Genomic DNA, 14,074 nt, shown 5'->3' with positions numbered 1-14,074 from the left:
CCTGCCCACCTGCGCATACCCTGTATCACCTTTCCAAGTACCCACACAGGTACACATACCCCAGTTGACAACCTCTGCCATTGCACTTTTTATAATGAGTCCTGCTTTGGGCAGTGATCCAAGTCAATGAGGAAATTTTTGACTACTCTAATGATTAAGTAAAAAATGTTGGAAAACATTAAAGTAATTGCTTCTGAGATGGGGGTTTCCTCTCAATCATGGACTATTCTGCAGGTTTCACTGTACTAGATATATTTTATAGAGATATGAATATATTGTTCTTATTTTGATAAGCATCAGCATACTTCCAAGTTCCACTTATGCTCAAAAGGCTTCACTTCTATATACAGTTAGGATCCCATAAGTACCACTAAAATTTGAAGATGTTATATGATAAAGAGGAGTGGCATGTTTAGTTAGATTGCTTTAAAAGTGTTAACTGATCAGTCAAAACAGAAAGAAAAGCATTTAATTATTTGGAACCCTGTATGAAGGTGTAATCATAGCATTTTTATATTTCTATTGTAGGCTCAACATGAGAAAATTATTTCACAGCAGCAGGCTGTCATAATAGCAACTCAGTCTGCGCAAGCTCTGCTTGAGAAACAAGGCCACTATCTTTCTCTTGAAGAAAAAGAGAAGATGGAAAGGAATATGAAGGAATTGAAGGCACAGTATGAAACTGCTTTAGCTGAGTCAGAACAGAAAATGAAGTTAACACATTCTCTGCAGGAAGAACTTGAGAAATTTGATACAGATTATAATGAATTTGAAAACTGGCTACGGGTGTCAGAACAAGAACTGGAAAACTTGGAGGCTGGTGCTTCTGACTTCAGTGGTATCATGGACAAACTAAAAAGACAAAAGAGTTTTTCAGAAGATGTTATTTCTCACAAAGGTGACTTGCGGTACATTACAATTTCTGGACAGAGAGTTTTGGATGCTGCTAGGTCTTGTAGCAAAAGAGAAGGTGTTAAGGTTGACAGAGATGGTCTTGATACTTCAGTTACTTACACGGAGGTACAGAATAAACTGGATAGTGCTTCAGATCGCTTCAAATCTCTCTATACTAAGGTAAGTTTTATTTATCACCAAATAAATTAAGGGGGGACTAGCTGGCTTGTAAAATTTTTGGGTGAATAACAGGTTAAGCAATGGACAAACTACCAAGAAAAGTGGTAGATTTTCCATTACTTGAGGCCTTCATATCAAGATTGGATACCTTCTTAGAAGTGCTTCAGTCAAAATCATACTATTTGGTTCTATGGCTTATGTTTTACAGGAGGTCAGACTAGATGAGCTAGCAGTCCCATATGGTCTTAAAAATCTCTGAATTTCTTAAAGCAGCAAGGCTGAGTAACGTGTTGAGAAGGAAATACATTCACTGGCCCCTCTCATTGGTCTAGATACTATATCTGTCCATGAAGTGTACTTTGTAATGTTTCCTTCTATGTGTTATTTCAGGGGTGGGAAAAATGGCAGATCCAGCTGGTGGCCAGACTCCATGCCTCTTGCCTGCACTGCTTTCCGGTCCGTCTCCATGGGGAGCACAGGGCCATTACAGCATGGGGCCACAGAACTGGGGCTCTGTCCCAGCCTACGTGGCCACACTATCATAGCCCCACACTCCTGGGCTCTCCATGGAGACCAGTTAGGAGTGGTGTGGGCCAGGCATGGAGAATGTGGGCAGGAATGTGCTCCAGGGCTGGGGCTGGGATCTTGAGGTGATGACAGTATAGGGCCAGAGCTGGGGCAGAGCTGCAATCTGCCGCATGTGTGCCCCTGACTGCAGAACTCGCATTTGTCACAGAGGCTCATTCCTGGCCCTCTCAAAATCCTGGGGTCTCCCCGGCCTCACCCACCTGTTTTGCTTCTGGCTGCACCCCCATCCCATCCTATCCCATCCCATCCTTATGGCTGCATGCCCTGCCCACATGGGTCCTGCCTCTAGTGGCAGGTGCTAGGTGGACAGGCTGGGGTGCGCAGGCAGTGGGGCTTAGTCCAGTGGCAGCATCCAGAAGGAGCCACTACCACTGGGGCCACTGGCAAGTGGAGTAGCCCATCCCTGTGCTAGCCAATCTCTTGTCTTACTAATAAAACAATTACAGTAGGAATCGTACCTTTGACAAGATGAGTATTAAAAATATAGGTTTGATAGAAAGCCTTAGTCTAGCTGAGCTCCTAAATTAGTTTGTCCTGGTTTAAACTCCACTTTTGGCAGCAGTTCACAGACACCAGTTGATTTAAAGGAGCAATTCCATACTCTTCTGCCGAGCCTAGTTATCTGCCACCCTAGCAGTCTCAAAGATGTCCTGGGGAAACATCCTGTGATGGCCCTGTACATGTAGACGATCTGGATGGGAGTCTGTCCTCCAGCCCTAATTCATATCTGTTTTCTGTGGGAAAGCTCCTGCAGGACAGGACTAGATATGGCATTTGTGGTTCGTGTGCCCTTTGCTGACCCCTTCCACTCCAACACACCCATTGCTGAGGGAGCAGACTAATTCTTTTGCCATAGGACAGCATCTGCATATTTACAGAATCTCACTAGACTTTTTAAATTTGTGTTGTGAATAATTGTGCTAGAAATAATTGTTTATTTTCTTTTTTAAAGTGAATATTAATGCTTTTCAGAGTCTTTCATTTGTTTGCTACAAAGGCACAGTATGGGTAGAGCAGATTCTCCATGCTGGCCTGCTAATGTGCATCAGAGCTGCCTTAAAATTATACCTCTAGGGAAGAGGAAATTCTGTCTCTTATGACCATTAGCCTAGTGGACACCTGCTCACTAGATGCTTCATTGATGTCACCAAGCTCATTTTGTATCTGACCCCAGAATGGCCTTTGGATAACAACACCTGGCACTCTATTTAGTGTCCAGTATTGACAAAACCAGGAAAACATCTTAGTTATAAATCAGGGTTGCATGTATCTGTTTGAGAGATTTATTTCTGTGTCCTTGTCAGAGGCTTAACAAAGCAGTTAGGTGTTTGGGGCAGCAGGAGCCATGGGGGCAGCAGCAAATTCCAGCTGCCACTCTACCACTGGTAGATTGTGTAGCTGTGGCAGCACCTTTTATTTTTCTGCGAACACCCCTCTCCCCACAGGTCAGTACTGTGGGGAACTCCCCCAATCACCCCACACTGGTTTTGCTACTGGTTCTTAGGGTTCATGTCATCTTGGGAGTCTGTGGCTTCAAGTCAGAGTCTTGCAGAGTCTATTACTGCTACTGTGTTTGTTGGTGGGAAGTGCCAGCCTTTGGCTAGGATGCTTATGGCACTAAGGCCTACTCTTGCACCTCAAAGTTTGTTCTCTGGCTGCATATTTTTAGGCACTAGCAGTTTTCAAAGCCAACAGAGGATATCCTTTATTTCCTGGCCACCGTTCCTTGTTCTTATGGTTTTATGACCGAGCTTTTGCGTAATTGCATTTTCACAGTTTGATTAAGGACACGACATCTTCATCATCAAGCTAAATTCTAATCTGTTTTTTTGAAAGCTTGTGAATAGGCCTCCCTGCACATGTTTGGGAAAATTCATTTTCATTTTCCCTCTCGACTTGGAATAAAAAGTAAAATCCAAACTTCTACAGTTTGTACATTGGATTTGCTCTAAATGATTTGTCTGAGAATGGTACTTTTCTGGGCGAGGGAACCGACATATTTGTAAAGATATTTAACATTTTTAAACAGCTTCTGTTTTGTGTGCATTCATATCAGCAGATGATGATTGGTGTTTCTGTGTGTGTAGAGATGCTTTATTATGTGGCAGACTAATCCGATGTGCAGTGAAGTGTCATCACTTACAAGCGTGCAGGAATTAGGGCACAGTAGACTAATTTACTCTGCTGCTGTATAACCCTGTCAGATACAAGGTGTATCCAGCAGCACAGCAAATAATTATGCTTAAACTTACTTACTTATTCAGTCACATTAATGTTAATTGCACATGTAGGATGTTTATAGACATGCTGGGGGGGGGAGGGGCAGGACTTTAACTAGAGCAGCTCCATGAGCCACTCCAATTAAAGTGCCCGGAGCATCCCATGTATCAGTGTTCCCATGCTGAAAAATGTTGGTGGAGGTGCTTTAACTAAAGCTCATTGAAGTTCAAGCACCCTCATGGCCATTTTTCTGCACAGGGGCTGATACATATGACACTGAAGTCTACTGGAGCATGGTAATTAATGGAGTCTGCTCTGACTCATTGTAATTACAGTGCATCAGAGCAGCCTCAGTGTACATGTATAGGTGCTTGTAGATGTGCCCAGAGAGTGGTGGCTGGCCCTTAATATTCAAAATAAAAATCTTAGACATTTCTTCATTAAATTAAGCGTCTCTAAGAATTTTAAACATGAAGATGTTTAAAGACATACTTTACAAATTTTGTTTCAGTAAATTGGTTGCAGGAGTGGTAAGAGCTTTGGACAGATGCCCCACCCCTCTTTTTTTTTTTGTTTAAATATAAATAAAAAAATTCAGCTTTAGAGTGTGTTTGAATATATACTATTTTGTGCATAAACTTGGCCGTTGTACCAAGGTGCTAGTTGTCCCTAGACAGACAAGGTTCTTTGGGTGAATCTGATATCTTTTATTAGATCAACTTAAATAGCTGGAAAAAAAATTTAAGCAAGCTTTTGGGTTTAAAAACCCTTCGTCAGACTGAGGAAGTTTCTGCAGTTGATGTATGCTCTGCCTGGATGGAATGAAAAAGAAGCCAGAGGCTGGTTTGGTATGCATGTGAAACAGGCAGTCAGTGAAGATGTATATTGAGGAGTCGGTGGGTGAGAGACAGGCTGGGCATGGGGGAGAAGGGGGTAACTGGGGATTCAGATGTCAGGCAGGTTATAAATCCAATGTCTATATTTAGTCCATGATTTTTAGTATCCAGGAGCCTGATGAAGTGGAGTTCTTGTCTCTGAGAAGTGTTTTGTAAGTTTTCTTTGAGGATTAGTACTGAGAGATTGTAGAGAGAGTGGTTGTCTTGTGAGAAATGTGCTCCTTAGATACTTGGAAAGATACATGAAATGTCTTTTTAATATTTAGCCACTAGATGGAGACCGAGTAGCAAATGTGAAATATCATTCTTCTGAGCTTCAGAAGACAAATATTTAAAGTAGAAGATAAATATTGTGATATTATACAACCACAGTATTTTGTCTATGAAAAGTATCTCCCCAAACACTAGAAAATTTGCCCAATCTTTTACTGCTTGGGACTATATGATGTCTGAAAGCATTTTACAGCGGAATCTCAGTGTATCTTGCTGGAAAAAACAGCATCTATAAAAACAAAACAAAACAAGGTGTACGTCCTTTAAGGCTCTTTAGGAGGTTCAGACTTAGTAAATAAATCACTGCTGAAAAACAGGGTCCCCTTTTGCTCACATTTTGGGGGTCTGCTACCATTGTGATATGAATTCTTATTGCAGACATGGTAACACAAACTCAGTGGTGTTCTGAACTTGGTTTCCAATGATACTGAACTTCGTATTTTTTCAGAAAACAGAAAACCTCTGATAAAATAGATAATTCAGAACTTTTTCTCTAAAGTATTTTTTCCTTATTTAGGCTTCTTCATTTAGGCTATATTAAGGTTAGGTCACAGTATGAAAAATATGCACCTCAGTTCTACAAATGAAAGTGAAGAGTGACCCCAGCTGACATCAAGTTGAGCTGCAGTAATATAGCAGAATCAGGCTTAATCTTTGTTAGACATGATGTCCTTATCCACTTTTTTCTAAGCACTTGCTTACATCTCAGTCCTACAGAACAATTCAGTCGGGCAGCTGTTGAGTTTAGTGAGCACTTCAGGGCCTTATGGCAAAGCTTCCACTAGGTCAGAGGTTCCCAAACTTTTTCTTATTGCGTACCCCCTTCTAGATTTACCAGCTGCCCACCAGCTTACACTTTATATTTTAACCCCTTAAATGCCAAGTATTATTATAATGAAAATTAAAATCACTATTACACTATTTCTCCTGTGTATCCCTCAGAGGTCTCTTGCATACCACAGTTTGGGAACCCCTGCACTAGGTAATTTGTAATGTTTTAGTTGATGTACATCATGTAGCCTAGGCAATACCATGTATAGTTTTCTTGCCTAGTTCTCCCTCTGCACAAATAGTCCATTTAATAATTATTAGCAATTAATTTACAGATTTAAAATGTATGTATTGTATTGTCTGCCTTACATTCATAATAAAAAAACCTATAGTGCTACGGTTAAAGTTGTCAAGGTTTTCAGAGTTGGGTGCCTTAGAATAGGTACCTACATCTGTATATGTATGCATATAAGAAGATATTCTGATATTTAGAGATGCTGAACATTGGTTCCCAATGGCTACATTTAGGTGTCAAAATGTAAACATCCAAATACAAGCACTGGATGATAATAGTAAGACAGATAATAATCATAAAGTGAACAACTGTTTCATTTTCTGAAATACCCAAGAATTATCTTTATTCATGTGGAAAAAAAATCATGAAGTACATATGTTTTAGCTTCTGGATTTTCTTTTATTTTCTAGTGCAATATCCTTGGAAATAACCTTAAAGACCTTGTAGACAAGTACCAGCATTATGAAGATGCATCATCAGGTCTTCTGTCAAGTCTTCAAGCTTCTCAAATAGCTTTGAGCAAACAACTGTCTGAAACAATTGCAGTGGATCCTAAAAATCTCCAAAGGCAACTAGAAGAAACCAAGGTAAAATGCCCTCCAAATCAGTAAAAACACCCTTATGTTAAAAGGAGGTGCTGGTTATTTAAAAATCAGGAAAATACGACATCATCTAAGTAATTAAGGCTACTTGCAGATGTTAGAAAAAAAAGTTCTTTACTGGAAGAAGCACATTACGTTCACCCAGCTCTGTAGCATCTGTACAGATTGGGTGCTTCAGCAGGGCTTTTGGCATTTTTATCTAAAAGTGGAGTCAGTCATCTATTAGATTCAAGCAACAAAAAAGCCCCACCAAAGTGCCCAATCTGTACAGATGTTGGGCAAGCCAGGTCCAACTATTGCAGTGCCTCTTCTGGGTATGCGCTGGGTTTGGTGTGGGAGTGTGCAGAGTTTAAAGTGCCGGGTTTTGTTTTTTGGGGTTTTTTAAAAATGTCTGCAAGCAACCTAAGGGTCCAATTCTTGCCTCTCTTGAATACACCCAGTTCCATATAATCCTTGAATTTGGCTATCAGAGGTCTCATTTAATAATTTTTATGTCAAAATAAAAAATATGAGGACTGGTTTATGTGGTGAGGAACAAAAACAAGTGGAAACAGATAAATGTTTACCAACAGTAATCAGGTGAGGGGGTAGAAGCTGGAAGAATTATCATCTAGGAGGGGATTGTGTCATTGTGAGAGCACTGTTTGTGAGGATTTAGACTATTCATTAGTGGATAAATGAACATCTTCCTCTTACCTTTCACTGCCTACTCTGTGGGTTTCTTCTTTTTTATTTTGTCCTACCCCTTTTCTTTTATGCTGGGAGGTTATTAAATAGGATCAAAAGAGTTGTCTTGTTGAATCAGACCTGGGGTCAATCCTGTCTGACAGTGTCCAATACCAACTGCTTTAGAAGAAGGCAGTAAGATGATATGGGATAATTTACGTCTCCTCTTTGTCTCTAAGGCTGTCGCTTATTTACCAAAAACAAAACAAGGAGGGTTTTGGCATTAACTCAGCGTGCAGACAGAAGTGCAGCTCCCATCTGTAACTCAGCACATTTCTGCAAAGTGTTCTGAGTTACAACATTACCCCAAACAGTGACCAAACAGAAGTTCACTGTTGGATCCAGAGGGGAGGGGAATCTAGCTGTAGGCTCCAGACAGGTTCCCAAAGCAATGGCCCAGCTCCCCGCCAGTACTGGTGGTTTTCAGAATGGGAGGGGGAGGAGGCAGTGGAGGGAGCTCATTTTTGGGGCTCCTCAGCCAATGATGAAGGGTTGGGTGGATAAATTGGAGGCCCTCCCCCACCTGGGGGCTGAACCCCCCCCCAGGGTGAACTCCTTCTGCTGCCTTTCCCCCCTCCCATTCTGAAAACAGCCACAGGCTGGGGGCTCAGCAGACAGAAGTTACAGAGGAAGCTACATTTTGAATCGTCTTGTCTAATACCTCATGCAACAGAGGGGTCAGATTTTCACCCGATCGGCCATTTTTTAAGCTGCCTGCAGCCATGCATTTGTGTTTGGTCACAGGTATAAACTGCTTTCTGTGGCCAAAATGAGGTAAAAATTGTCCTTTCTGTCTGCACCCGAAGGCTATCTACCTTGATGGCAGTATATGAATGGAGACAAAACAGAAAAGTGTTCACCTCATTGTAGCTAATGGAGTTAGACCCCAGCTACGTAAATGGAAAAAAATCCTGTGCCAGAAGGAACTGTGTGCGCTCTGTTCAACAGCAGAAATTGATCCAGTGCTGCTGGAGTTAGGGAGCCACAGAGACAGGTTCTGTTTTGGTAGAATAGCAGTAGGCTAGAGCTCCTGCATCTGAGTTGATTTATACAAGGATTGATGAACTCCATCATGTCTGAACAGACTTCTGAGGTATTGATTGAACCCCCACTAACATGTGTCACACATGTTTGCACCAGGACAGGTTCCTGCACTGCCTGGGGTGGGGGGAAGATTCACCAGAAGAGCAAAGCAGGAGTGATTGCACTGTGTGCTGTTCTTGGAGAATCCCAGCAGAGGGCAGCAGCTTTCCATCATTGTCAGGGCTACATAGATACAATGCTGGTGAAGATTGAGGTGCAGTGGTTGTATCTCTCCCTACTGAGCCCAGGCCTCTGCTAAAGCTGAGAGTACCTTGTATCAGTGTGATCAACATTTCTAGGTAGATTTTGTCACAAGAGGCCAGTGTTCCTGGGTCACATGAGAAGGCAAACCCAAGCAAAATCTAGGCCTTCAAGTTCACAGATCTAGAAGCAGAATTAAAGCAAAATGCATTTTAAAACAAAACAAAAAACATCCTGTTATGAACCCTTGACCCTATTGGTGTTATTGACAGAACTTTTATTGATTTTGGAATTACCCTGGATTTTTATAAAACTGTTAAACTGCCTCCTACTGTATGTATAATTCAATTGTGCAAGTCTTTATTTGCTTTCTGCCTGGCAAGATTACTTCTCTATACCTACTCTTTTTGTCAGTGCTACATAGGGTATTCAACGTATGTCTTACGATGTAATTAAAAATAGTCCACAATCCTGGAATCATTTATGAAAGGGCTGGTTCAGTCAATATTACCTTTCTTAACTATTACAGATTTCATACCAGACAAGTGTTTCCTTTAGCTCACAAACATATTGAGAAACAATAGTCAGCTTCTTCAGGGCAAGGAGTGCTGTTATTATCCCCAGTCAGAACAAGGTAGGGAAAAAAATCTCACACATGGCAACAATGAAAGCTGCGACTGTGTTGTCCTTTGGTACAACGCACCAGAATAATAGATGTCACTGTGATGTTATAGTGATCATCAGACTTCAAAGGAAAGCAATGTTTATTATTCTTTCATCATTAAAAATGCGAACTCGGAACCTGAACTTCAGTGTGATTAATTACATTTGTGCTTTCGGCAATAGAAAAGCAGGAATAGCACCAATTACAAACTGAAGCTGGTTTTAGACATTTAGTTGTCTCCTCTCAAATTAAGTATATTCTTTTTAATGCCAATTTCCATGGACCTGATACAGAAGAAGTGAGCACTATGGCTGCTTTATGAAACTCCTACAGGGATTACGTAGGGTACAATAGACATTCAATGAGTATGTGTTAGGAAGGAGGGGAAGTTGCAATGGATCATAAGACTCAAAGGAGGAGGATCAAGCAGAATGAATAAAGACGGCCAATTAATGAAAACAAAACAAAGAGCATTTTTTAAAAAGTCAGGAGTTGCAAGTTAAAGCAGTCTCTTGAAGCCAACACATGCAGCTGATAATACAGCCAGACCCTGACCTTGGCAGTGAGGTGGGGATAATCTTTTTATAGGGATTAACTGTTCTTCAAAATATTCTGTGATGCCTTAGGCACTAGCTAGCTCACTTTCTATCAACATCTAATGTGTTCCATTATGTTATGGGTTTTTTTAAGAAACACAGTATTTGCAGCCAATATAGGGAAAATACCACTTTGTTTATGTTGTAGCTGTTTTATGGCAGCTGAAGTATCAGAATGTGTCATATACTAACTAGCATGCTATTCCTATTCTCCAGATACTAATGCTGAAACTAAAATGCTGGTTTTAGACAAGAATTATTTCCTTGTCTTGGCAAGAAGTGATATAAAGGATTAACTGTTAGTTCAGCATCCTAAGTGAATGCAATACTGCAGTGTGTGTGTGCCAAACACAGTTCAGAGTCCCTAGTAGACGATACGAAAAATCCACATGAAAAATAAGAAAAATGAAACAGTACAGTTATCAAATAGGTAAACAAAGAAAGTGTAAACTTTGTCACCAAAATGTTTATGGCCCCAGGAGAAGCAGCCTTAAGACAAGGATGATGATCAGCTTGTTTCAAGATAGTTATATTTTTGCTTTGGTATCTGCCAGGACCTGTTCAGCAGATCTGTCTTTTGCACTGAAACTTGTATCACTGTGCTAAAAAAGTCCGTTTTTTCTTTTTGGCAGTTGGTAAATCAGGGAAAAGTATCTTTAAAAAAAATTGTATAAAAGATAGTAAAGTTCCACAGCAGAAATTAATGACTAAGATAAGTGTTGTAAAACAGGAGATAAATAAGATGTTGGATAAACTAACATCAGATCCTTGAGATCATCATTGGCTCCAGAGCCAACAATGAAATCTCATGTCAGGAAGGGGTCATAACTTGGGGGTCAACTTTCTGCCTTTTTCCAGTCATAATTACTGTTACAGTGATTACATAGTTCATATATAACAACTGCTATAATTAAGGTTATATAACGGTTTATGTGCATCACCCCTGTTTTCAGTTTTCACGACTTCCTAAAAACCATATTTCAAAGCAAGATTTTCTTGCACGATTAGATTCTTCCTAAAGCAGCTTTTTTAAATTTTAAGAAAACATTTTTAGAGATTCAGAGTTAAATTTCTTCATGGGAAGAACAACCTTAAATTTAGGAGGTTTACTATTCCTGGAGGCAGTGAATTACGAGCCTTTGGACATTATGCTATGATCAGGCACAGTAGATTTTATCTATGTGGTAAGAGAGGGGTTAACATGGCTAATAAGATTGCATGTTTAAAAGTGCAGTAACTAGGGAGAGGGTGCCATAGTTACCAGCAGCAACACACAGGGTGCACGGGGGTGCATGTGCACCCCCTGAGAGCGCTGGTGGACCCCCTGACAGGCTGTGCTCCCAGCTTAGGCAACAGGCATAGGGCAGGTGAGACCACCAGTGTGAGCACCAGCCGGGGAGTGGGAGCACCGGATGTAGTGCTGCAGCCACTTTTGCGAGTGCAGCGGCCTCTTCCTGGTTGGTGAGATTGATCATGGCTCCCCACCCCCACCTACCTTCAAGTCCGCGAGATTGGCCGCAAAGGGATCCCCCTGGTCGCTGACTAGTTGCTGGGGGGTGGGCACATGCCCCCCCTGACTAAGGTGGCACCAGTTACCCATAATGGTCACAGACATTGTAAGTTGCACTAGAATTTGAGATAGACCCTCATCTCCTATCTAGTAATTTGCTGAGAGTCCGGTTTATTTTAAATGCTTGGGAGAGGATCCTGCAGTAAAACATTTTAGCTTCTGTGTGCCACATGAAAGTATCTTTCCACTTTGGACTTTCCTAAATGACTAGCAAAAATGATTTCCTATTATGGAACTTATTCATTTATTTGTCGGTATTCTTTGTAAGCTACGAGGTCTTTGAAATCCTGTACAATAAATGCTATCTTTTACAATGTAAAAGAAAGCTTAGGAAATTCCAAAGTTATGATAATGTTGTGATTCCATTGTTAACCACTAAAATACAGAAAAGACAAAGTTACAGATACATAAAACATATATGGACTTATAAAGCTGTCCTAGGCCATTTCTCACAGGATAGATTCTTGCTTAAATAAGAATGTATTAGTATATTGTAGTATTTTGAAAGTTACTTATGTGAAAGGTGTATGCTACTCGTACACAGCTACAGATAAAGCATAAAAACACAGAATAACAGGGAAATGTGGTTTTTTTAATTATTCAGCTAGGTGGACTATTGTACACACTTTCTGTGTGATAAAGATAATACCTGGTCCCAGAAAAATAATTAAAAATAAAAGGTTCAGAAGAGTTGATTTATTCACAAGATAGAAAACGCAGACTGAAATAATCAGAGTTATATTGTTCCCATTGGTTGGAGGAAACACAGAACACTGGGCTTAGACAGAAGTGACAATTTTTGCCTGATCTGGCCACAGAAAGCTGTGTGTTGCTGTGACCAAACACAAGTGCACAGCTCCAGACACCTTCAAAATGGCTGACTGGGTGAAAATCTGAACTCTCATTGTATGAAGGATCCGATGAAGACATTTCAAAACAGAACAGTTTCTGTAAATTGTGCCTGTGCTGCCTTCTAGCCTGTCCCTGTTTTCGTAATGGGAAGGGGGAAAGAGAGTAGTGGGAGTTCGGTCTGGAGTTTTTTCAGCCCCCACTGGAGGTTTGGGTTGGGTGTATGGGAGCCCCACTTTGGGGTGGGGAGGGGGCTCCAGTACACCCACTCCACCCTCCAATGCCAGGTGGGGAACCCCCTCTCCTCCCTTTTCCCACTCCCATTCTGAACCAAGGACAGGCTGGAAGAGAGGAGGGGCCATTGCTATGGGAAACCAACTGCAGGCTCTCAGCCAGCAGCTAGATTCTCCTCTCCCCTGGAACCAATAGTGAACTTCTGTTTGTTTCAGGGGATCATTGTAACTCAGAACATTTCCTGCAAAATGTTCTCAGTGGCAGCAGGGAGCTGCACTTCTGTCTGCACCCGCTGAGGCTAGGGACAGAAATTACACACAAACTGGTATAAGTGATTGGAAACCGGTTCAGATATTTAACACAAAAGAAGTTCAGTGTACATAAACTGCTTTCAAAATGGCTGAAGCCAGTTTAAGATAAAGCTGGATGGATGTAGTATCAGACTTAACTGATTTGAGGTTAAATCAGTTTATTGAACTTCTGTCCCAGATCCCCGCCAGATTCAAATTAATACACAGTTCCCCAGCATCCCAGGATGGTTTGCACCTCTCCTGCAAACCCTTCCTCACAGGGTGTGCGGGCTAGCCTTAGCCCAAGCCGTCTGCTCCAGGTGAGCAGGGAGGCCTCCCAGCTTCTGGCCTGGGCCACTGTAGACATGTGGCTGCATTTCCAGAATCAAAAGTAAATGTCTGTGTATTTGCTTATCAGTTCATTCTACACAGCTCAGACTGAGTGGAAGATTGACTCGATTCGGCCTCAAGCTTTTGGACTGTCTGTACTTAGCCTGAGAAACTAGGAGTAAACAGGGATTTTGTGGAAATGAAATAATATACTAAGTAGAATAATTTAAATGATATTTTAAGGGAAACCTGTAGACAGGAGTAATGATATATTGCTAAAAGCTGGAGAGCGTGGCCAGGAGAAACACCCGCATCCATGTTTTATCATGCTGCATGTTTTCCGATTCTGGAGTTTTTTGTTTGTAGCACAAAGCCTCTGCCGAACTAAACAGATCTGTGTGTGAATCAGTCTTTTAAGAACTAAGTCCGAGTTGCTTCAAAGCTATTGCAACATCCTTAGCAAATGCTTTGTTCTTTTTTTCTCTGCTTATATTGTATGCATTCAAAAGAACAATGAAAAGTTCACTTGCATCTTAGTATATTTAGGAGCATAATTCAAAATCATGCAATTTTTCAGGTTCTTCAGGCACAGGTGTCTAATCACCAGGTTGCTGTAGAGAAACTCAAAAAAGCTGCAGAAGTGCTTTTGGATAGTAGAGGAACTTTACTTCCAGACAAAGATGAAATCCAGAAAACTTTGGGTAAGAATGTTACTATTTTCCCGTTCCTTCTGTTGTTGTTGAAGGAGTCTGCACTTACGTGCTGGAGGAGATCAAACATGGATGTTCCATCCTCGCTGTCTCTTTTCATTT

The 14,074-nt window shown here is 41.1% G+C and overlaps 1 protein-coding gene across 15 annotated transcripts in view; it reads left to right on the top strand.

Annotated features, from left to right (window-relative positions):
* DST (dystonin) overlaps window positions 1-14,074 on the top strand; it is a 478,409-nt gene that overhangs the window by 325,242 nt on the left and 139,093 nt on the right. For all 15 annotated transcript variants that reach the window (XM_019537571.1, XM_019537570.1, XM_019537564.1 and 12 more), the window contains 3 exons: window positions 529-1,074; window positions 6,528-6,704; window positions 13,840-13,963. In XM_019537571.1, the coding sequence (XP_019393116.1) occupies window positions 529-1,074; window positions 6,528-6,704; window positions 13,840-13,963 (847 nt within the window). The remainder of the gene's footprint in view (window positions 1-528; window positions 1,075-6,527; window positions 6,705-13,839; window positions 13,964-14,074) is intronic.

The sequence above is a fragment of the Crocodylus porosus genome, unplaced genomic scaffold (genome assembly GCF_001723895.1).
Source record: "Crocodylus porosus isolate Cpor-Errol unplaced genomic scaffold, CroPor_comp1, whole genome shotgun sequence".
Lineage (NCBI taxonomy): Eukaryota > Metazoa > Chordata > Crocodylia > Crocodylidae > Crocodylus > Crocodylus porosus.
This window is presented reverse-complemented; position numbering and strand designations above follow the sequence as displayed.